Here is a 25,465-nt window from a genome sequence, read left to right as displayed (position 1 = left end):
ACGCCCCTTTTGTTGGTGTGCTTGTCCACCGGACCAAATCCTCCGAGCTCAGACCAGTTTGAAAAGCGAGACAGTTATGTTATGAATACGATAGTGAGTTGGGTGAATGAGTTCCACGGGAGGAAGAGGCAGAAAAAAGAGAGGCGCTGCATTCACACCAGACGGAGACACTTGCGATCAGGTGTCGCTACATAGGCGGAACTTGTATTACTTCTCTTACCCGCTACGGGCGTTGTTTGCGTTGATTCGATTCCTCGCTGAGCATTGTGGCGTGCTCTTCGCCTGGTTATGCGAGGGACTTTCCCGACCTATGGTTACGAGACCAAAAACACAGGCAAATCCGCAAGGGAACAACAAGGTGTGCGAGGACAGCGGTGAGCGGATAAGGAACCACCACAAGCAAGCTTTTGAATACATCTCTGTTGCATTAAGAATAGACGAGGATGACAAAGGTATGGTCCACTCGCTGTTTATAGCCGTCAGTTTGTCTTGCTAAGCAGTTGCCTAGACAGATGATGGGGGGGTGACAGTGGTTGCAGCTAATTCAGAGTGAAGTGTTGAATTTTTTGGGGCCGCCACGCTACCCACACGGTTGTGTTGTTCGTTCCACGAATGCACGATCCTTACAAGTTGTACCTCGTTGTAAAGGTGACTCATCAGGCTTTCCAATTAGCCTTTATAAAATACAATACCAATTGGTATTATTGAAGGGGAGGAATAATCGACCGAAATAAAGTTTCCGAACTTTTTTTGAGGGGTTTATTTGGGTTTGGTTTATTGTTGTTTATAGGGTTTCCAATGACACTGATTCCTGATCAAATTTGACAAAATTGATGCAAGGACTTTGAGCTTCCTTTTCAGCCATAGCAAAAGTTGCATACTGGTCTGTGCGTTCATAGCCTGGCTGCCAGCCCAACTTCTCCCCGCCCACAAAATAATTTGGTCTGGAAGTTGGGTCTGGAGGGTCTCGTATTTAGCCTGGCTGCCAGCCCAACTTCTCCCCGCCCCCCAAAAAATTTGGTTGGGAAGTTGGGTCTGGAGGGTCTCGTATTGGGGACCAACTACAGAAAACCAGAATCTGGGCGAACCAATTAAATTGCCAGGGCGGGATTTATACGATGATGGACAGATGATCAACAGAAACGTAATCACCCACGTCACAAAAGAGCGCTTAAGTTGAAGTGAAATTAATAAATGTAAATTGAATTCGTTTTGAACAAACATGGCTACCGCTGGAGATCTGGGATGTTATGATAGTGCCATCGAGTCTGTTTTAGAAGACATCGACAGCGCATTCATTTTGAAAGAGGAACAGAGAGACGCAATCAAGGCATTTGTCGATGGAAAATATGTTTTTGCCGTCCTTCCTACAGGATTCGGTAAAAGTTTAATTTATCAGCTGGCCCCGATGGAGTTGTAATCCTAAACGGAGAACTTCGTATATGCATTGCCCTTTATTGTTTCACTCAAAAAGGTTGACCGTGTGAACAAGTACTCTCCCTACCCTTAAATTAATTTTACAACACCGGCAAAAATCGCTTGTATTCATTCTTCAAGCATACTTCAAGTCTGCTTGTAGTTTAGTTCTGTTGACAACAACTATGCGGTGGTTAACATACGTCACATACTCTGTTGCTCTGATTGGTTGTAGATCTATCCAATTGAGCGAAGAGGCATTTGTTTTCCAGGCTCGTTTGAAACACGCCCTGTAGTCAAAGCCCAACGGAGAGTTCTCAGACTTATATTCTGACTAGAATTATGAGTATGACAACGTCAGGCTATCTCGTATTGGGGACAACTACAGAAAACCAGAATCGGGACGGACCAGTTAAATTGCCAGGGCGGGCTTTATACGATGATGGACAGATGATCAACAGTAAGGTAATCAACAACGTCACGAAACAGCGCTTGGGTTGAATTCGTTTTCAACAAACATATTACGTTGCTCTGATTGGTTGTAGGTCTATCCAATTGAGCGAACAGGCATTTGTTTTACGAGTTCGGTTGAAACACGCCCCGTAGTCACAGCCCAACGGAGAGTTTTCAGACTCATATTCTGACTAGAATTATGAATATGACGTCAGGCTAGTGCGTCTACCTTATTCATAGTTTTCAGTCACGGGACATGCTCAGTGACCTGGAAGGCAGGAAGTTGCTGGCGATAGCGCTCACCAGAGCCAAAGGCTGTTTATCAATCCACGTTTTTTTCCGTTCTTGTGTTCTTGCGAACTCGTTTGACGTCATCTTTTATTGCCCAAGTACGGTTCCAATCCAAAGAACACAAGTCACCAAGAACGCCAAAAATAACCGGAAATGTTCCTGATCCGCCCCTTTTATCAAGGATGCATCGGATGGTGACTTGACCAGCGAGAACGCTTCTGATTTCCCAGAAGTCATTGCAAGATGTCAAGCCCGGCGGACAAACCTCACAATTGTAATTTTTAAATTTTCAAATTTCAGCTTTTTCACCCTTTCCTGCCGGACCATTCAAATATGGGCATTAAAATGCCCATGGTTCCCGCCTTAATAGCTTCGCCGTCCAATCACCGATTTAATTTCTGAAAACCAGCCAGATACTCATGACAACTTAAGCTCAAAGTACATATCATTGGTTAAGGGGTTAGTGGGAGGGGGAAATAAATCTATCGTCTGCAACGGCAGCCATTGTTTTCCGAGGCGGAGCCAGAGCGGAGACCATGGGAGATTGCCTACAGTGTTAGATTTACAGCTTCGAATTGAAATCGGAGACGATATTATGAGTAAAGACAAGTTCCTTAATATGTGTTGTCAATATTGTCAATTAAAAGTCTAAACTTTTTACTTACGAAGAATTTGTTTGTGGGAGTGACGTGAGTGTTTTCAGCAAAGAATGACGTGTCCGGCTTGGCCGTTTGTGACAGGCAGCAATGACGGTAGTAGCACTGTTTAGCTTCGATTTGAGCAGATTTCTAAAAAACTTCGAAAAACAACATTAACTATATAGATTATGTACACTGTAAGCTAAATGTACATGCCTTGTTTGGCCAATTCGGTCGATTGTGGAAGAATCTCGAACGTATTTTAGTTATCGAGAGGAGTATCCAGCCATAGCGCTAGCTACTTTTGGGACAGGATCATTCCGGTTTCCCCTATGTCTCCACTAGTCACTAAAATGGTCATAACTTTTAATTAAAATATGGTATTTCTAATCTGTCTTCTGTTCTACATTTCCCACAGACCTGTGGATATTCCACCTACTCAAAGTATTTCTTAGAAATTCATTTGTCTGATGAGGTATGGTGGATGGAGAAGTTTTTGTAAAGAATGGCTGCCTGAAACCACTTTGATAAAATATGATTTGCCTTAAGTGATCATATATTTATTGACATGATAAAAATCCCCTAGTTCTCTTCTTCAAGATGGTATAAACAGTTAAGGTGTATGATTTAATATGAAAATTCATAAAATATGAATATTAATATGAATACCATATTTCAACAGCTTATGGAATGTTCGGAATGTTGTCTCAGGCAGTAAAGGGTTAACGGTACGTGTTAATCAGCATCTGAATTAAAATGTGACGAGAAATAGGCAGTTCGGTCGCTGAAAATGTTCTTATTTCATTGATGAAACGGCTAATTTGTAAATTTGCTCCGACTTGTCGATAACCTAGCTAGTAGCATCTCAGTGCAGTGCAGACACTAGTGAACAGGTACTGTAAGTTAGCAAGGGCTACAGAAAACGTAAAATTACAGGTAGACGGACCATTTTTTAGCTTTGTTATCTAGTTTTTGTAGTTAGTCAGTGTTATCATAAAGCTGCGAGTCCAGGAAAACCCTAACCATCTCAATTAATTCTCCATCCTTGCGTCCTTGCAAGACCATTCTCGCAAGGAGGCTTGCCAGAACGTTCTTCAAAAGAATGTACTTGCGTTCTCAGCGTTCTTCGGATTGATAAACAGCCATAGAAAAAGAGTTGCGATATGCTGTGATCTCGCCGACACGTGATCACGTGGTTCATGTAGCTCGCTGCAGTTCCAAAAAACCCCACTGCTGTCAACCGGTTTGAATGGTTTTCAATGAAGCTGGCCAACGGAAGTCACTTTCTCAGGCAAATGACGAATGAAACAGGCTTGGTAAAAGCAATCTTATATCCTGGTTATCTTCAGCTGATTTGTATCTACAAAAGGCATTCCTCCCTGACGTGTTTGGTGTAGAATGGAGTGAAATACAACATTAGGTGCGTTCGACATGACCCAACTTCATGCGGCGCTGCAGCCGGCTGCAGGCGGCTGACTTGAAACAGTGAATTCTGGTTAGACTTTTTGTCAGACTTGAGACGGCGCCGAGGATACGTCACTGTGACGTCGCCATCAAAGTACCGTGAGATCGATTCGAGAACTGCCGGCTGTGTAGCCGAGCGCATTTTCACAAGAGCAACTGCACGGGTTCAAGTGACAACACTATTTCATGCTATTTCATGATTGGCCAGTCTCACACGACAACTTTGAGGCGTGTTTTGTTATATTCGGACACCTTTAGTTTTGCCAATGCTCAAATCCGGACCAAACAGTTGAATTGAATAAAAGATTTATGGAAGAAAGGGTTTTACTCCGCCTCTTCACTAACGCAAAGACTACGTTTAATTATAAATAGAGTAAAGTGAGCAAACAGCGCTTAATCGGCCGTGACTGACGTCAACGCAGCAAACCACGAGAAGCTGAAATGTCCGACTACACAGAGCCGTTTTCAACTCCTCCCCAACTGCAAGCGGCCACTCTCGCCAGTCGTTTCATGCAGCCGCAGTCCATGTCGAACGCACCTATTGTGAACACTCACTGTCAGTGAAACACGAAAAAAGCTAGAGCTTTTTTGTCACGTGGTTCCAGTAGCTTGCTGTAGTTCAAAAAACCCACTGCTGTCAACCTGTTTGAATGGTTTTCGGCGAGACAGACAGCAGCACCATCTAGATTCACGGATATTTTCGGTATATTAACACAATGTCAATTGGTTATTGATGTGTTGTATCATGTCTGAGACTTTATTAACATTTATGTATTACATTAACTTATAATACATAACGCAATATTGTGAAGCGGCGCTAAAAAAGGCTATGCTAGCTACCATACTGTACCAACTGTACCATACTGTACATACCAAACAGTAGCCTAATGAGGACTATATTGTTCCACTTAACGTTTAACCTTTGACTGTTGAAGTAAATGGGACTTGTTAAACATTTTTTTATTCATCAGCCCACTTACAATTTACCACATCTACAACACTTATATTTGTAGTACTTGATGCAAGTTGAATCTAACCATTATCACCAGCAACTGTTTAATAGAAAAAATAGAACAGAATATACAAGACCACCAACTGCTTTCAATAATTGCTACTTACTAACCGAACGGTCGAGGTTAGTAAGTTGTTTATTATATGGCATTTTTAGCTCTTTTCATTTTGTAAATGAAAATAAATGGTAGGCTAATTGTAGCTAGCTCTCAAGTCGGTGTGTTTCTTTTGATAGAAAGCGGACAGCACGGTTCTGCTAAAATGGCTTTAATTCCAACACAAAATAACGACACAAGTGATTCAAAGAATACACATATATATGTCTATGATTCAAAGAGTCAAGTCTTTGACTAGTATCCGTATCAGACCGCAGAAGACGTCAGAGGAGGGCAATAATAATCCGTATTAGACCGCAGACCGGCGATGAGGTCAATACGCAGCTGGCATGACTAACCATTAGCCAATCAGAACGCTCGTACCGTCGTTGCCATATGATAAAACATTTTATTGTACAATATGTCCAGTGTTCTTCCACTCCTTTTGTTTGTAGTGATCAGGGGTCTCATTTATAAAACTGTGCGTAGGATTCCTACTAAAAGTTTACGTACGCCCAAAAGCCTAAAATGGCGTACGCCAAAAAAAATTCAGATTTATAAAACCGTGCGTACGCAAAACTGTACGCAACGTTCCCTTTATAAATCACAGATTACCCTCAAGTGTGCGTACGGGAATCGGCATTGTACCCTGCCCTGAACACGCCCATTTTTAACCATAAATAGTCAATGCAAAGCACCTCATGAATGCTAATCTAGTATCTCATCATGACCATGGCATGCGATTGTTCTTTACGGTGAATCATAGCGCATGACAACTTCTCAGACACTGTAAGCCTATTGGTGGAGCCCGAAACCTCCGAAAATTTGGTGGCCGGTAGATCACCAACTTTAAAAAAATGTGCGAGTGGCGTCAGTCGAGATACTATTTGAAAACAAAAGAGTTTTGTTATGAACAGTAATTTATTAGAATTGGACTGATAACGAGGACGTATATTGCACGGGAGCTTAACGACTATGTCAAGTTTTTGACATATGAGGATATTTGCCCAGTATTAAAGAAATGTATTTAGTTATACACTGTGTTCCGCAGTTATCTAAAGGTAGGATATGTGATGTTATCAGGGGCGGTCCTAGCACATTTGGCGCTCTAGAAAAGCGTCTTCACTCGTGGCGCCCCCCCCCCCCCCCCCCCTAAAAAAAAAATCCCTGAGAAAATGTCAAGTCTATGCTGAACTACGCTCCGGCCACGCCCCCCTGTTCAACGGTGCACACACGGTGCACGGTCACATTCACTCCCTCATCACCTGCAAATAATGTTTTTTTAGTCTTCTGTTCTGTTGATGCCTGGCAAACAACAATCTTAGAAGTGTACTCATATTAGGGGGTGTGATTTGCACTTCAGGGCCACCGTACATATTCACTCATTTTAAGCAATCAATCTCCCTGAACAAAATTAGACAAAACGGAATTCACCAAAATGTCATGACACATCGAAAATGATGCAAATTGCGGTAGGCCTACAACTGAACTTGAACTGATGTTTCGACTGAATGACAATAACAAGGAACGTCAGAAGTCACTGGCTAGCTAGCGTTAGCTAACTATCTGGCAAGATTACATACAATCCATTCGCTAAAGTTGACAATACAACACTTGGATTTTTACCAGTATTCCTCACTTGTTGACAAATTGCCGTGTTTGTCTTCCTTAATGCCTAATGCAACAACACTACAAATATCTTACTCGTTGCATAGCACACCCATTAGGCATTAAGGACATTAAGGAAGACAAAAACGGCACATATTGGGTGTGCTGTGCAACAAGTAATATTTGTAGTGTTGTTGCACTGGCTAATTGGCTATATATGTGCGCCCCTATTTTAATCGTGGTTTTTTGTATAACGTAGAATAAATGGACATATCATTTTTTATATAGGCTACTGTAAAATCCTTAAAGAACTAGGTTATGTGACAGGGAGTAGAAAAACGTTCAATGATAAGGTACATCTTTTCTTCTTAACTCCACTAAAGTGCCCGGGGCAATTCACGCATTCATGAACTGTTTTCTTACCTGGAATTCATCATAGGCTAAGACTAGAATTTAAGGATTTACCTTTCGCCTTTGCACATTTCTCTTATTCTTCCTTTCTTTTCTTAAATTTCACCCTGAATGGCTTTTGCCTCTTCATTATTTCGTTCTCCAAAGTTCTTGAACACACACACTCTAACCAAACGCCTCACTGTGCTAGCATGTTCTGATAACACCAAGCTTCCTTTAAGGGGACGTATACCTGGCTCATTTTACCCTAATGTTAGATTTATTTTTTGAATGTCAAAATAATGGTTGGAGCTAAAGAAGGGGGCGCAACAAAAAAAAACTGCCCAGCAACAAAAAAAAAAAAACTTTTTTTTTTTTTTTTTTTTGCTGGGCGCATTTTTTTGTGCCCCCCTCTGAGTGGCGCCCTAGGCGACGGCCTATACCGCCTGTAGGAAAGACCGCCCCTGGATGTTATCCTGTATTCCATGCAGTCAGTAAATCTCCTCCTCCTGCACTCCCATAGTGGACAATCTGATGTTGAGGAAGCACTGAATTGTTATTTAAAATTTGAGTTGGATTGTACAAGGTGTTTATGGAACAAGAATCACTCAGTACAAGCGTAAATAACACTGGATGTAATCTTCATGATAATCATGAAATTGACTGGAAAAAACGTGTGAGGAAAACAAAATATATAAATATTACGAGTAATGTTCTTCCCACATTCAATTTCTGCAGTCTGACTACAGTACGGTCATCTGCGTCGCCAATTCCAACTGTTTCCAAAATGTGCGTAGGCCTACGGGAGGGTCAGAGTTTGCGTGGAGGACCACACATTCTCCCATCAAGTTTGTTTTTTATAAATCACAACCTTAGTGTGGAAAGTGGCGTACGCACATTTTCAGCCCAGTTTTGTGCGTACGCAAGCTTTATAAATGAGACCCCAGGTGATTTAAATGTCTGCTGTTCACAAACCTCAGACCGCAGCAGTAGATGCATCTAGTTGAGCTAACTAGCTAGTGAGTGGACCTGAAATTCCTGCCGAGCGTTGCTCGACGATAGTAAACTGGTCCTAAACAGACTCTCGTACATTTCATTTGTACAGAGAGTCTGGCCTCGCTCCATTGACAAGCGTTGACTTCCTTGTAGGCGGGTACTAGGGTTAGATATGTGGTGATTGAAATAAGATTTCAGGATTTACATCAATTTACCAGCTAACTTGCTTCGGAGACACTGAAAATGAATGGGGTTCAACGGTAGAAAATGCAATGTTTGGAACCACAGGTCGCGTGAGACACGCTTTACTTCCGCATTCCTCGATAACAATGGGAGTCTATGGAAATGTCGCAACTCTCTTTTTCTATGGCTCTGGTGCTCACACCATTGAAAAGCAGCAAAAGCCGGCTAACCCTAACCCGTTTAATGGCACAAATCCACAAACTTCTCCTCTCTACAGCCCCGGCTGTAGAGAGGAGAAGTTTGTGGATTTGTGTAGTACATGGACATGCCCCGTCGTGCCCCCAGGGGCGACCTTTCGCAAGCTTCATCCCCCCATTCCCCGGGAGAGGTTTTGCGAGCTTCAATCCCCCCAAAGGCGAGTTTACACGGCTATTTGCGCGTCAATGTTGCTTCACTCGGTTAACCTGCGCGTTGTCTGTTAAGGCCAATTTATATTTCAGCGTTTTTACGGACACGCACACAGGGAGAACCTCTCCGTCAAGGAACTCCCTCTCCGTGGCCTCTCCGAACCCCTCGGAGAGCTCTACGTGCACCTCCTGATTTTCCTGACTGTCCGTCAGTCCGTCATTTTATGGATACCCCTTGGCTGTCGTCCGTATTAAGAACCGCTTGCGTCAGGGGCGGGGCCGGATTACCGTGACCAACAAAAGAACAGAATCCTTTGACCGTCATTGTTGTACGTTTTTACAATTCATATTTCAGCTAAACAGTACATGTAAATCAGCATCTGAATTAAAATGTAACGAGAAATGGGCAGTGTAGTTTCTGAAAATTTGCTAATTTTATCGATGAAATGGCTCATTTGTAAATTTGCTCCGACTTTTCGATAACCTAGCTAGTATCTCAGTTCAGCGCCATCTCCTGTTCTGGCAGTGAATTGCTTTCAGCACGCAGAACCGTCGGAGTAGTATAAATTCTACCAATCCGTCCGACTCCATGCGTGTGTCTGTCTGTAACGGAGTCAGAGAAGTATAATCCGGCCTTTACTGTTTACAACATTTGCTTGGCTACTTGTTTGGCGTTGCTTTTTCAGCGTGAGATATACAAGAAATGGGAAATGGTTGAAATGCGTGTGTCACACGGCGAAACCGTGAGAGGCAGCTCCGTCTCTATATTTTCTTTATCGGACGGAATTCTGTAGAAACACAGCCCAGGCTTGTCTCCTGTGCAATTAGTGCATCCAATAGCACAACAACTATCCAGCATTATGCCTAAATAAAAGCAGCAGACTCAATGTAAATGTATGACTTTATAATGGGTGGCGGGTAGCAGAAAGTCTTTTTTGCCCTCCAGGGGGGCGTGTCCCTTGGAACGTGACGTCAAGTGAAAACTATGAATTGAAGCTGACAGTTCACATTGTTGTCATAGAATGCTGGCTGGCCAGCCCCAAGCCACTGTCCCTTTCACAACACAATCCAGTGGAAGCACCAGATGGAGTGAAATAAGAGTTGAACTTTAGCGAGACAGTGTCAAAAACAAAGAAATGTTTGTATTATGCAAAAGTCACATTCATTCCCAACTGTAAGGCTAGTCTTCCCTCGTCTTGGTGTCAATATTGATTTGTTACAAGAAGTCTATATAGGCTTTGCGGGAAATTGGAACCTTTTGTGATTTAACAATATGATTTAACAAAAACCATACCCAGTTAATCTAGGCTAGCAGACATACAGTCAAGTTCATGTGATCCCAGTAGATCGATGGACATGTCCTGGAATAATCCAGTGTGACAGTAATTGATATCTTCACTAGCGTGGAAAATTATGTCTCTCTTCATGCCCGCATGTCATCATGCATGGCTTAACTGACTGAATCAAGTGGCCCTCTCTCATTTACAATGAATGTAACCTGGACTGGATTTCTGGTGCCCTCATTAAAGAGTAACTTCACTGGTTATAATTAAGACAATTAGGCATTATAACAACTAGTCAAATTATTTTGAAACTAAAGTGCATCAGATTAGCTACATTTGTTTTGAATTCTCTGAAGAAGGCAGGAGAATACATTTAATTAATTAAATAAAACCTATTTTCATTGATGTCATAGTGAAATTATTTCTTTGGCAAGCCTGGCAACACCAGACATAACATCCTCAGTGCCAGTCAGTAAGCATCCAATCTACGTCAGTGTTTACATCAAAGTGTCAACATTTATTGAAGAAGGTTTTCAGCTTTACTGGCTGTTAGTTTATTACAGTTAATTATCAGTCAGTAACAGCAGCCTTATATTGTTGGTAAGTGGAATAAATGGAATCACCTACAGAACCAGCGTCATTTATTTTCACGTCCCACACAAATCTGACATTCAGCCTCTGGCCCAACAAAGGGCTTGATTCACTCAGGCCCTCTGCCTTTTGTGCTCTCTAACTCTGCCTCTAGGAGGACGGGGAAATGCCATATGCAATGTCGGTGCTGAATCCTTTGAAACAAATAGGCTGTGTTAGCAAAGAATAGGCTTTTCTATGCTATAGAGATCTTACTGAAAGAGAACTGGCTGGAGATTCCCCTACACAAACAATGACTCCTGCACGTTAAACCTCAATATCAAAGGATTAAATTACTTCTGTCAAGATGGATAACAGATAAGGCAACATTCATTAGAAATATAAAGCACATTGCTGCCAAGGCTTTTAAGGGAATTTCTAGTTAGCATGGCTGTATTTAGGATCAGGGAATGCCCCTGTCAGAATTTTCAGAAGGGATATTGGAGACAGAATATGATCATTCAGTCAGCGAGCACTATAAAATAGTAGAAATCATGTGACTTGTCTGTGCTCCAGGGCCAGGCTCTCAATTCCAACTCTTAGCTCTAACTCTTTGCTCTAAGCACGAGTTCAGAGACTGTGAAAGGCTAGGGTCAAGGTCAAAGAGGATTCATTTATTATGCTACAGTAGTTTGATTCTCAAACAGATCTTCAAGTAAGCTGTCTTCATTGCCATATGTTTGCTGTTCGGCCGACTTGAGTGACTTTTTAAAAATTGTGTGTTAACCCTAACCCTTCTACAGATACGACACCAAAAGCTTATTTTAAATGAAACTGTATGTCATTATATCAATAGTATGTATTTACCTGCAGAGCCGGAGAGCTGCAGTTTCAGGACCGGAGTTGTAGGACCCTTGTTGTATCTGACCACGCCACCTAGCGAATTGGACGACGAAATATACTATTGAGTACGTGTCACTAGATCACAACAAGATATGCTATTTGAATGGTTGAGAGGGGCAAGATTGGAAAACTGGGAAATTTGATTATTCAGATATGGATATTTATATTTAAAATATATATACAATAATAAACAGTAATAATCGCAGTATCACATCCATCTACCCCTCCTCCAAATACAACAGCATCGATCCATCCAACTCTTCATCATTCCCTCCATCCCATCAACCACTATTGAGAGCAACATTTTGAAGGATTTATAGATTTTCGCGACCACCAAAAGACCAAAAAGAGGGCGACCAATGCAGTATTCCTCACAAAGTTAAGTACCAGATGTGGGAAAATCTGAACAATGATTTTTACTGCGTACCTTAGTGTGAAATGTCCGGGTGATATGGAGGCCGATGCAAAATCACTCAAAACACTGGTTCGATTCCAGGCTCTGGCAAGAGTATTTAGCTCTAAACTGGTCAATGTACACATTTGGCCAAGGACCACCACAACCTTTCCCTGTAAACAGTGATTCTGGCTGTCACAGACCTTTAAATAGCCTGACCAAGTGGGCAAAACTAGCCTGGCTGACGGAGGTTGTTTTCTCAGGCAAATTATGAATGAAACAGGCTCGCTTTGAGAAATCAGAGACCCTGGCTATCTTCAGCAGGCTCGTATCTGCAAAAAGCAGTCCTCCCTGACGTTTTTGGTGTGGAGTAAAATACAACATTGTGAACACACTGCCAGTGAGCAACTGACTCAGACTGAGTTTGAGGCTAGTAAAGTCAAAACAATGTAGCCTAGTACCGGGAGACGCAGTCTCACTCAGATTGCAAGTTTTACACAAATCACACCAAAAATCATACAGCCTGGCTAAATTCAGAATTCCCAAATCTCTTGAAAGCTGCCCTCCTCAACCTTTTTGGTGTAAAATTGACTGACATGAAGAATTATTTACTTTGTGACATGACGCGAACGAGACGTGGCTGCCGCTAGTAAAGTCAAAACAATGTAGCCTAGTACCGGGAGACGCAGTCTCACTCAGATTGCAAGTTTTAAACAAATCACACCAAAAATCGTACTGCCTGGCTAAATTCAGAATTCCCATATCTCTTGAAAGCTGCCCTCCTCAACCTTTTTGGTGTAAAATTAACTGACATCAAGACCCAAATCAAAATTCCGAGTCGACAGATCAACGGGTAATTGCTCTTTCTTCCAAAGGCTGCCCTTCTCAATCCTTTTGGTGCAGAATTTACCGGGATATAAAATTGGAAACTGGAGGCATCTGGTGTAAAACAGCTCCATGTCAGCAAAGAGCGTACAGATCATCATCATCATCAGTACATGCTACTCCATTAGGCTATATCATAGCTCTCTGTTATACTTGCGCATTTTTGTCTTGATTAGGCCTGTTTGCTGTAATAATAAAACAAGTTTAATGTTGATTAGAGAGACCGCAGATAGAGTGCGACTTGTCTGGGTTGTTATATGTTTGGAAACTGCACGAGGCAGCTCGGATCTAAGACAGATTCGAGAGACCTCAGATAGAGTGTGGCTAGTCTGGTTTGTAATATGTTTTAGATCTATTACTTTTATCACTTGTATTATTGTTTTTGTTGATTATGTAAAGGACCTTGAGCTGCAATTCCTGTATGAAATGTGCAATATAAATAAAGTCTTACTTACTAATGTTCGCCCTGACCTGTGTTTTTTCAACTGTTTTGTTAGGGCACAAGGAGAAGGCCGTCCAGTGGTACAAACGGGGTATCACTGAGCTTGAGAGAGGTATCGCAAACGAGATCACAGGAAATGGTGAGTTCATCTTTCACTTATTTCGTTTTTTCCCCACTCAATGGAATTTCCAATTGGATTTGTAAAATACTACTGCAACAAGCATTTCAGTTTCACAGCGATGTGGTTGTGTTTGGTATTCATTACTTAATGACATGATTATAGTTGTATACTTGTTTTGATACATTTTTCTAACCTCACTTATGTTAGGGGAGCAATTTGAGCGCGATAAACGCCTGCAGGCCAAGATGACTACAAATCTCATTATGGCAAAAGATCGCCTGGAGCTTCTTGGTGAGCAAACCACGTTGGGTTATCTCACGTTAATGACGGTAGTGATTCCAAGTTCAACACCTGACTTTAGGGTAGTCAATATGTATGTCAAACAATGCAAACAAATGGTTAAACATTTGTATTCCTAATAGGAGTCTAGAAATGTTTGTTTCAAATCTCTTAAAAAAAAAAAGACATGTCTACACATGTTTTAATAGTAGTTGACCCTATAGTAGTTCATCCTAAACATCTGTTGAAAAAATATTAAACCAAGCTTTTTTAGGGATACATAATGGACATATTTTTGGCTAAACCATTTAATCGTTGCTTGAATGACTGCACAAAGGGAATCTGTGCAGTGTGTCCACCCTGTTTCGCCAGAGCTTTTTTTTTGCTGGCTCGAGCAATCTTCCAGTTGAATGCAAAGTTATCTATCTCTGCTGGATGCTTGATTGACGCTGGAATAAAAAAAAATATAATTACGCTGAAATAAGTATGACTTTTCATGTTATCATCTGGTTTGCACATCAGTCGTAAGAGCCCAAACATAACATTACGTGTTTTCAATCAAATGGGGACAAAGTGCAAATAAAATAAACCACCCTCCTCCCAGTGAAATATATTCGTCCTTGTCTGCATGTCCTAAAACGTAGTTTCTAGAACTCTTGTCATCTCTCGGTGCTACACTACTTCCTCTGTGGTTTCATGCATGGTATGATACCTTATATCCAGCTCAAACAGTGTTGTTCACACGTTCACTGCATGGTACATGCAAAACTGGATTTTATAAATGTATTTTATGCCGCAAGTCCACATCAGTATCCTATCCTTCAATTCTGTAGAGTTTTGAGTCTTACATTTCCCTGCCGCAATATCGGTTTTTCTTTGTTGTCATTTTGTGTTTGTCATTTAGCAAAGCTTTCAGGGCCAGATCAGAGAGCCACTTATACAGAGAGTACAAACCAATCGTACCATAATGGCCATCTACACTCAGGTGGGTGCATCCACAACCCTGCTGTTCTATACTCTACCCAATTATAGTTCCCTCAGAGGGTTCTTGCTAAGTTTTATAATTTATACGGTTTTAAAAGGGGCCTTACTATCAATATTTGGGAGATGCTTTCAAACCACCAGTGGTACATTTGAGGTTTTTCCAAATTGGACAAAAAGTACTTTGGAGAAAAAAATATAAATAATAATAATGCATATCAATGGTTTTATTAGCCACAAACTCTCTGATTTTGACAGTTAGTGGCACTGTGCCCAAAAGGAGGGACTCCCTGACACACTCCAGTCACTCCCTTCCACGACCAAAGCACACACAGAAACCCTCCTCTTCGGGTGGGCACAGCAGTCACCAGCGATCTCCGAGCTTTAGCGGGCTGTCCACCACCCACACACACCGACCTGGCCCCCAGCCCAACAGCAATAAGGTGAGATCTAGACAAATATCATACATACACTGATTAACCAAAACTCACAGGGGAAGATATTCAAATTGACCATTTCCAAAAATGGGCATGTTTCAAGGTCTGGGTAGATTAGATGGTAGGCGAACAATCAGTTCTTGTTGTTAACCTGTTGGATGCAGGAGATGTAACTGAGCGACCTTGACAAGGGTCAAACTGGACAGATGACATCTTTGAAACAGGGTTGTGGGGTGCTCCTAGTCAGCAGTGGAGAGTACCTACCGACAGGGGTCAAAGGAAGGACAAACCACAAACCGGCAACAGGCTTTTTTGATGCCCAATACTCATCTCAGTCTGGTCCAAAGCAACAAAATGTCTACTGTGGCACAAGTCACAAAATGTTTAAATGATGGTTACGAGGAAATGTATTGGATTGCACCCTGCTGCTTATGGGGCTATGTAGCTGCAGACCCCGGTCAGAGTTCCCATGATCCCTGTACACTATCAGAAACACCTATAATGGACATCGGAACTGGATCGGAGACATCGGAACTGGATCTTGGACCAGTGGAAGAAGGTCACATGGTCCGATGAGTCTTGTCTTTTCCATCACTTGAATGAACAAGTACATTTGCGCTTTTTTAACTGGGGATGTGACGTCGCCAGGATGCAATGTGGGAAGACGGTACCCTATCCTGCCATTCATGTGGACAACTTACATATGCTACCTACCTAAACATCATTGCAAACCAGGTACACCCCTTCCTGGCAATAGTATTCCCTGATGGCAGTGGCCTCATTCAGCAGGATTATGCTCTCTGCCACTCTGCAGACATTGTTTGGGAACATGATGAAGTGTCCCGACTTCATCTGTGGGACGTGCTGGACAGACATGTCTGATCCATGGCTCCAACTCGCAAATTAAAGCACTGTAAGGATCTGCTGCTGATGTTTTGGTGCCAGATACCACAGGACACCTCAAGAGGTCTTATAGAGTCCATGCCTCAGCTGGTCATATTGTTTTGGCAACACACAGAGAAGCAACAGCATATTAGGCAGGTAGTTTTGTTTTGGCTCATCAATGGATACCGTTATATAGAGTGACATTAGGACTTTGAGCCACACTCGGTGTGCTACACAAACCTGTATGTTTCACTAGACAGCTACAACGTGTGAATTAGACTTTATTAACAGATTAAGGTTGTTGGCCAGTTTAGCACAACACTTTACTGTCAGTTGGGTAAGTGTGGTATTTACTGTTTGACTACATCATAATAATGTTATAATGTTACTAACCTCAAATGGGAATTTAATAAACTAAAACAGGGTAAAGCCAGCAACAGACAAAACGTCAAACCCCCCACGACCACCCTGCAGAAAAAGAAGGACACGAAGAACCTGAAGAATGTGGACAGCAAGCTTGCTAACCTCATCCTCAATGAGATAGTGGACAGGTGAGACTTCAAGGACCTCACGATGTTAAGCCAAACTGCAGTCATGGTACCTTTTTGATATCAGTAGCTTCAAATTCAATTGGTCTTACCTGCTTGTGGACCGTTCTCTTTTGTATGGTCCAGTGGCTCGGTTGTGAAGTTTGAAGATGTTGCTGGCCAGGATTTGGCTAAGCAGGCCCTGCAGGAGATAGTAATTCTGCCCACACTGAGGCCGGAGGTATGCTACTACACAGCTTTGTGGGTATTAAAGTCTTTCTGCTGTTCTCCAAATCCTTTATGGGAATAGTAAAAAATGTCTTAAAGCAGGGGTTGCATACTTTAAATAGTTTGAAACCGCTTTTAACTGCATATTTATTTGTAAAGCACATAGAATTGAACAACATCACTTAATGTCAGGTTAAGAGTAAGTGTTTATCAGTTCTCCTGGGACAGTTGTTTACAGGGCTACGGACCCCAGCACGAGGCCTCCTCCTTTTCGGCCCTCCGGGCAATGGAAAAACCATGTTGGTGAGTCGATGCTTTCCTTTTTGCTCTTTAACCCCGACTGTATATGCATCCTGATGAATACTCTACCTCTCACTCCACAACAAGAGTGGTATGGTATATTAGATATGAAAGACAAATTGTTTAAAATATCTAGATACTGTGCCTCTTCAGTATCTGAGATAGAACTTATGTTTCTTTTTTGCTCATCCCCCAGGCGAAAGCAGTGGCCATGGAATCAAACGCAACCTTTTTCAACATAAGTGCCGCCAGCCTGACCTCAAAATACGTGAGTGCATCAGCGCTTCAGTCTCGTCTGCAATGGATCTGTCTATTTACAGCCTGGAAGTGGTCTTTTTTGTATGCTTTCATTCAACTTCTGTTTAGCTTCCTCTGCTTATTATTTCCACGTCTGTCCAGATGTGATATTTAATATATATTTGCAATATAAATAATAAAATAATATTTTTTGAGCAGAGAACCACCACCTCTTTAGTTCATTTAGACAATAATGTAATTTCACTTTGCAGGTGCATGTATAAAGCTCAACAATTATGCCTACACAGTTTTATCATTGATATGTGGTTTTATCTTTTCTACTTCTTCCCGTTCTTTCCTGTTAGGTAGGGGAGGGAGAGAAGCTGGTCCGAGCTCTGTTTGCAGTGGCTAGAGAACTGCAGCCCTCTATAATCTTTATTGGTACATACATTTGATAATTATGGGGGGAACCCAAGACAAATATCATTTCCAGTATGAGCCAAGAAAAATATATTTTCTTACATTTCCTTACAAATAATAACTTTGATCCCTGAAAAAAAAACACGACACATGATTCCACCATCAATAATTAGTCAGACCAGTGTGTACATTTAGCCTATTCACATGTTTTCCACTTAGTAGATGCTTTTATCCAAAGCAACGTACAAGTAATGCATGTAGAAAGTACAGCAGAAGATCAAGAATCGTGTATAGAGAGAAAAGTGCAGAGCTCTAGCATGGCATCACCAGAGCAATTTGCAATGTGTATTTGTCTGAAACCTCAATTTTTGATATCCATGGGCCGTTGTTATCGGGCACAGACCAAAAAGCCTTTGGACGCAATTGTATAAATTTGTATAGATACAATCAATCAACTAGGGAGTCAGGTGGCTGAGCGGTTAGGGAATCGGGCTAGTAATCTGAAGGTCGCCAGTTCGATTCCCGGCCATGCCAAATGACGTTGTGCCCTTGACGTTGTGACCCTACTTGCCTCGGGGGAATGTCCCTGTACTTACTGTAAGTCGCTCTGGATAAGAGCGTCTGCTAAATGACTAAATGTAAATTTCTGTGGAACTTGTAGGGTGTGCTTGCTTGCGTCGGTTGCACAGGTGTCCATTTTTTTATGACATTTTTACAACTAATATTTCTGTAGGCTATATTTTATATCAAAAATGCATAGCCTACTTATTATTTATAAAGATTACATAGATTTAAAAGCATAATTTTTTGCGGCTCATTTATAACTCAAAATACGAAGAGTAGAATGAAATAGTTGTCTTCTCATTTCCCCTGCAAGAGGGAGCAGCCTCATAGTTGAATTAAAACAAATACATTTGGCAGACCAGTGTAAAACTGGACCTAATAATAATGACTTAAACGTAATTTTAAGTTTTTCCCTTCTCGTGATATTTTCAGGCATTTAGCCTACTCATATTGCATTCATTCATTGATAAATAACCCCCTTTGAAGCTTATTCTAACAATGACGCTACCGGGCATATAGCTATCTCAGATGGGATCGCAACTCAAACAGTACCATCTGTTAACTGAAAAATATGCCCCTCATAAACATAAATAAGCTTGACATTTATTTAGGGAAAAATCCCTCATTCATAAAAAGCTCAGTGGTAGCAATCATTGTCAGTAACAATGCAAAATAGCCCTGTGTGGAGAAGCTGCCCCAGTTAATTGTACTACTACATTACAGTACTAGACTGTGATCGTCTCGGTAGCAATTGCGTTGGTTGACTTCGATTAAACTTTCCGATGTACGGTTCAGGCTGAAAGTAATTATTTTCATGAACAGATTGACAAGTTTAGACTGTGGCAATGGAGTTTAGGTTAGTAGTCACTAGTCAGATGGTTTCACCTATTAAAAGACTTTTGATTTAAGTAAGGGTAGTGCCGATTATGTGCCGCCGTTTGACTTCCTGTAAACAGCTGTTCCTGTACTGTAGATGTTTTTGTTAGCTACTAGACAAGGCTACAGCATTGCAGTGAGCTACACTGGTTTGAAACCACAGGTAATGATAATTTCACCCACAAATCGTTTACTTGTAATTTAATGTCATAATAAATCCTACAACGAAAATGTATTTGTGAGTAATGTTTATTTTAACGATTGAATACAAATGCATCATAGACCGCTGTAGTATGTGTTGCCCGGGCAACAGAGGCTACTGTCATTATGCTAATTCTTCAGTGAAATAGTAGACTACTGTTTCCAAAAATAGATGTACTTCCTTAATAATATCAGCTTATATTGTACATTACACATCACATTTGTGTGTCATATCACAAAGTAAAATGAGCAAATAGTTATCACCCAGGCCTCTTTGCTTGTGGCGTTTCTGCAGCTGCCTTGCAGTAAAGCAGTTAGCCTAGCTATCTCCCAGAAGTTAACGAACTGCTAAACTAATATCATGTTCTGCCAGAGATAATCACGCGAGTTTTCGTGACGTTAGTAGCGTCAGTGACTGTAGCTAGCAAGTTAGCCACCGTTAGCTTCACTTTTACCACAAAAACGTAATTAAAACGTAATTAAAACCTAAACCGTGGAACATAAATAAATCTCAATAGAACCAATGCAATCGTGACCGAGACAAAACTTTTGACATCGACGTTGTCTATGTAGTCCAAATGTTGACTGAGCCTTAGGGGCGCCAAAATAAACAATTATTATTATAATAAATATATATATGTGAGAGAACAAAGGTTGTGCTCTTGCCGAAGTGCTCTTGCCGAAGACAAGCACACCCAACTAAACGTCATCTTGGTTGTCATTGTATTAACCCTGCACCATATCAGATCACCTATTGTGATTGGCCCTTCATGCCGGAGGTAAATCTGTTTAAATGGGAGGGTGGCCAGACCCATTTGCCAGAGCAAATAAACCATGAACTGGCAGATTGGTCTGGTTCACAGACAAAGTTCTACATGATCTACTCTTTAATTGGTATGGCATTTAGATTGCTTTTAGCATACTATGTACTAAGATAAATGTGATTGTGAATCCTGAGTGTGACCTGCTGCCACAGATGAAATTGACAGTCTGCTCTGCGAGAGAAGAGAGGGGGAGCACGATGCCAGCAGACGACTGAAAACAGAGTTCTTGATTGAATTTGATGGGGTATGCCGTATTTTGAATAAGCAATCATATCCATAATGGTGTATTATCTAGCATGGAAATATAGTATAGATTGATTCTTTTTTTTTTTTTTTTTGGTAGGGTAACTTTTAGCTGTCGAACGTGTGAATGTGAGTGTCTGCGTGCTTGTGTCTAGGTGCAGTCTGGGGGTGACGAAAGGGTGTTGGTGATGGGTGCTACCAACAGGCCTCAGGAACTGGATGAGGCTGTTCTCAGGTACAGTGACATCGCCCCAGTTTGCCTTTAGATAGAGCTCTCAGCCAGTGAATGGTGACAAGTTCTCAAAAGCGATCATGTCTCCACAGGCGATTCGCAAAACGGGTGTACGTGGCTTTACCGACAGATGAGGTTGGTCTAGAAACACCAGCAGTGCCATTTACAAATGCATTAATTCATTTCCGCTCAAGTAATGTTTCTTTCTTTGCAAAACATATCTGTGCTTGTGCCCCAATACCAGACCCGGTTAAAACTTCTAAAGAACCTCCTGGGAAAGCATGGCAACCCGCTGACTCAGAAAGAACTCTCCCAGTTGGCGAGGTACCGCCCCCCCCCCCCCCCCCCCCCCCCACCAAAAACAAACAAATAGGCAACTTCTCTGTTTGTCTGGGTCCTACAGCATATGCAGTGTGGATGATGTTGATGATATTTTTACTTGAAACAAGTATATACATGTTCTGTCCCTCCATCTCTCTGCTCCTTTCAGAATGACGGAGGGTTACTCTGGCAGTGACCTGACATCGCTAGCTAAGGATGCTTCCCTCGGCCCCATTCGAGGTGAGCAGCCAATCATGTTTCTGTTTGAATTAAACATTAATTCTACCGTTGTTGTCATATGGACTCATTAGCTTACATTTGAAGTTGAACGTGTCTTTGGTAACAGAGCTGCAACCAGAGCAAGTTAGAAACATGGCGGCAAACGAGGTATGTTCCACCAGTCCCGCCTTGGTCGTTGCACGTTAACCATTTTGTGACTGCACATTTCTGAACTGTCCTGGGGTTTCATTTATAAACGTTGCGTACGCACAAAACGGCTGATAATTTCCATACGCCACTTCCCACGCTAAAGTTGTGATTTATAAAAAACTAACTTGACAGAGAATATGCGGTCCTCCACGCAAACTCTGACCCATGCACATTTTGGAGACAGTGGGAATTGGCGACGCAGATGACCGTACAGTAGTCAGACCGCAGAAAGTAAATGTGGGAAGAACGATTACTTGTAATATTTATATATTTTGTTTTCCTTTTTTCACTCCATTTCATCATTATCATGAAGATTAAATCCAGCAGTGTTATTTGCGCTTGTACTGAGTGATAATTGTTCCATAAACACCTTGTACAATCCAACTCAAATTTTAAATCAAAATTCAGCGCTGTTTCACCATCAGATTGTCCACTACGGGAGTGCATGAGGGGGAGATGCCCCAACTGCATGGAATACAGGATAGCATCACATGTCCTACCTTTAGATAACTGCAGAACGCAGTGTATAAATAAATATATTTCTTTAATACTGTGCATATATCATCATGTCAAAAAACGTAAATACAGTCGTTTAGCTCCCGTGCAATTGCCACACTACATGTTCTTGTTATCAGTCCAAACTTTAATAGACTACCCAAATAATGTGGTTTTCAGGCCTCAACCAATAGGCTAACGGTGTCTCAGAACCTGCGTTTATTTTTATTATTTTTACCTGTCACCATGAATCACCGTAAAGAAAAATCTCATGCCAGGGTCATTAATATACTGGATTAGCATTCATGAGGTGCTTTGCATTGACCATTTACGGTTAAAAATGGGCGTGTTCAGGGTGGGGTAAAATGCTGATTCACGTATGCACACTTGTGGGTAATCTGTGATTTATAAAGGGTAATCTGTGATTCATAAAGGGAACATTGCTAAAAGGTGTGCGTACGCACGGTTTTATAAGTCTTATTTTCTGGGGGCGTACGAATCCTACGCAGTTTTATAAATGAGACCCCTGATATCCGTAATTGATACTCTCCATGTACTGCTGTAGGTGCGGGGCATCATTTTCTGTGACTTTGTGGAGTCCTTGAAGAAGATCAAGCGGAGTGTTGGCCCCCAGTCACTGGACCAGTATGTGCGCTGGAACAAGAACTACGGGGACACCACAGCTGTATGACACCCACCCACAAACACACACACACTCACAGACTGACATACATACTTTCTTTGGTGAATAAAAAATAAAAAACATGACCTAAATATGGCTCTGACAATTGGACAGTCATTTTTCTGACTTTGAAGCAATTCTTCACACATCTCACACTGAAAGTTCATTCTACTGAGCTGTTTGCACATAGCATACGTGCATTACGTCACTCTAGGCCTTACGTCATGCATGATATACAATGGGATCTGTGCCTTAGTTTTTTTTTTACAAAAAACAGGTGCTTCCCTTTTCTCTTGGTTCCACGGCAATTCTGTACACAGGACTTGAAATGACACTGCCTGTTCTCTGAGACGTAAAAATACTGTGTTATTTGAAGTTATTAAGTTAAGTTGAAATTTAATTTCCTCTGAACATACCAGGGGAGATTTAAGTAGCATAAATGTATCGATCTTCCTTATTTATGCATTTTTCTGCAACAACTACGTTTTGTATTGTTGCCCATTCTCCTTTTTGTTTTTTGTTTTTTCACACCCGTCGGCAACCATTCCTGTTATTTCCATTTGTTCATCATTTGTTCTTTACCATTCCCGGTGCATGTTTAGTCGTTTTCAGCACTGCACATGTGTTAACTTGTTCCAAGTGAGTAGCTATTTTCCTTTATCTTAGCTTAACTTTGTTAATGCATAAGATTATCTTGCCTTAGCTCATGCTTTACTTAACCCTTTCAGTGCACAAAATTGGCCAGGTCCAGCACCTGTAACAACCTTTTTCATGTCCTGCTAAACTTATCGCATACACTTATGCGGAGGGAGTCAGGTGGCTGAGCGGGTAGAGCATTGGGCTGGAAATCGTAAGTCGCTTTGGATAAGAGCGTCTGCTAAATGACTAAATGTTAATGTTATGCATAGTTTTTTCCTTACTGCTTTGGGTTCTAGCATTATTTTAACATTTCCATATGTTTTTTCCTCGGGCCTACTCATCTTATCTGCTCAATATTTGTTTTCCGACGCTCAGAAAAGTTCAGTGCAGGTCGCCCCTCCCTTTTTTATGCCTTTTCCTGGCATTCTCCGTCTCTAGATTTAGAACAAACATGTAAATAACTTTCACAATATATTTTACATATACCTCCTGGGCAATCATTTTCCCTTACTAAGTTTTGGTTACTATTTTTATTTAACAATATTTTGCAAAGTAATTACTAAAATGTGTACTTTGCCACCCTTGGTGGTCTTCTAAAGTTTGTATGTCAAACAATTCCCTTTTTGACACCTGGTTCTTTGACTATAATTGTTATTTCTTAATTGTTCCATGTTAAGTTTTCTGTTTCAGTTACCTTTTAGGACTATTTTTGTTAATTGACCGGCTTGATCTCTCAGAATTCTTGCTCCATTTAAACAATTATTTGCCCTTCTCTTACTCCTTACATATTATCATTTATTCTTCAAGCCAGGCTTGTCGTAGTTAACTTTGCAGGTAGCTAATCCGTTTTTTCTTATCTTTCAACCAAGATTTAGTGTGCACACAAATTCTCTGCCTTTATTCTTATTGCTCAGTTATTAATCAACATTTTTACACAAATAGACTATTTGTAGGCCTACCTTTTCTATTATTTACACCACGTTTTTTTTATATAAAGTTTTTTCCAAATTAGTCTCAGAACTCTTCTCAGTTCTTTTTGCAATTTCCCTCTCCATTGCTTTTTTTAATAGTGTCCCAACACATTACTATGTTTCCCTCTCTCTCTCTACACTTTTTTTCCAGACCGCTCTTGCTTGGCTTTAATGTGCTTAATACCTCTTGGGCTCCTATGCACATTATTCATGGCTCAAATTGCTTATCTTGCCGCGTATTCACGTGTAAATCCCACCTCTCTTGAGTGGGTTAAAGTACCTTTCCTCCTATTTGCCGCGTTCCCGCAGGGATAGGAAAAATTTAGACGCACTACTGTACTTAAGTCCCTCCATTTTTCTGAGCATTAGGCTTTTAAGGCTACCAAGCGTGTATGAAACTCAAAATGTCTGTTTTAGTTTCTTTAATTAGCATGCTACCCTTCTTTGTAATACTTGCAATGCTTAATGTCATAGAGCGCTTGTTTATGCTAGAACCGGCTCTTTAAACATCTGAATGTTACCTTTGGACCTCATAATCGAAGACTGTTCTGAGATGCTAGTTCAACTGTGAGCCATAGGAGGGCATCAAGCTCCGGATTTCAAAGCATTTTACAAACATTATGACTTATGTATTTGCCTATGCATTTTGAGGTGTTAATTAATGATTGTAAGTAGATTTCATCTCCGTTTTATGAATGAACAACAGAAATATTTAATTAATGCATGTCTGCAAATGAATCATCCATCTTTTAAGTAGAAGATTAGTGCAGATACATTGTCTGTTAAACCAAGTTCCTCGTTTTTCAAAGGAAAGCTTAAATAAAAAAAGCTGTACATCTGACGAAGCGTATATAAGCGTATATGTGCAAGTTTTGAATTTTATAAAATGTTTTTGGTGAGTCACTGTTGGCCATGCTGATACATGCAGAAACTGTCAGAACTTAGTCTACTCTTGATTTTTTAGACAAAACTTCCAACTTGGATGTAGTTTATGATGTAGCAAATGTGATGTAATTGAGATCTAGAAGACATGTAGTTGAGATCTATGAATCACTCTTTTCCAACCAATACAATTACATTTACATTACATTTATTCATTTAGCAGACGCTTTTATCCAAAGCGACTTCCAAGAGAGAGCTTTAC

General features: G+C 41.1%; 1 protein-coding gene across 2 annotated transcripts; it reads left to right on the top strand.

Moving 5' to 3' along the window:
* Positions 1–106: 106 nt before the first annotated feature.
* On the top strand, positions 107–23,476 carry spast (spastin). Of its 2 annotated transcripts, XM_047043620.1 has the most exons (17): positions 107–452; positions 13,485–13,568; positions 13,758–13,841; positions 14,734–14,814; positions 15,069–15,253; positions 16,556–16,683; positions 16,807–16,900; positions 17,116–17,190; positions 17,384–17,455; positions 17,790–17,865; positions 20,462–20,553; positions 20,708–20,787; positions 20,877–20,919; positions 21,029–21,108; positions 21,275–21,345; positions 21,452–21,492; positions 22,595–23,476. In XM_047043620.1, exons 1-17 carry the CDS (start codon positions 107–109, stop codon positions 22,718–22,720), a joined length of 1,758 nt encoding a protein of 585 aa, XP_046899576.1. In that variant the 3' UTR covers positions 22,721–23,476. The 2 variants fall into 2 exon arrangements, with proteins under 2 accessions (XP_046899576.1, XP_046899577.1); XM_047043621.1 differs by lacking the exon at positions 14,734–14,814.
* Positions 23,477–25,465: the final 1,989 nt, after the last annotated feature.

Source organism: Hypomesus transpacificus, chromosome 21 (genome assembly GCF_021917145.1).
Source record: "Hypomesus transpacificus isolate Combined female chromosome 21, fHypTra1, whole genome shotgun sequence".
NCBI lineage: Eukaryota > Metazoa > Chordata > Actinopteri > Osmeriformes > Osmeridae > Hypomesus > Hypomesus transpacificus.
Note: the sequence above shows the minus strand (reverse complement) of the source record. Positions and strands in the feature narration are given on the sequence as shown.

Bases quoted from the DNA above. Each gene is read 5' to 3' on its own strand.
- spast (XM_047043620.1), top strand. From the start codon at position 107: ATGAGTTCCACGGGAGGAAGAGGCAGAAAAAAGAGAGGCGCTGCATTC. The intron at 16,901-17,115 runs GTATGCTACTAC...CTCCTGGGACAG, and splicing joins TGCCCACACTGAGGCCGGAG to TTGTTTACAGGGCTACGGAC. The intron at 17,191-17,383 runs GTGAGTCGATGC...CTCATCCCCCAG, and splicing joins GCAATGGAAAAACCATGTTG to GCGAAAGCAGTGGCCATGGA.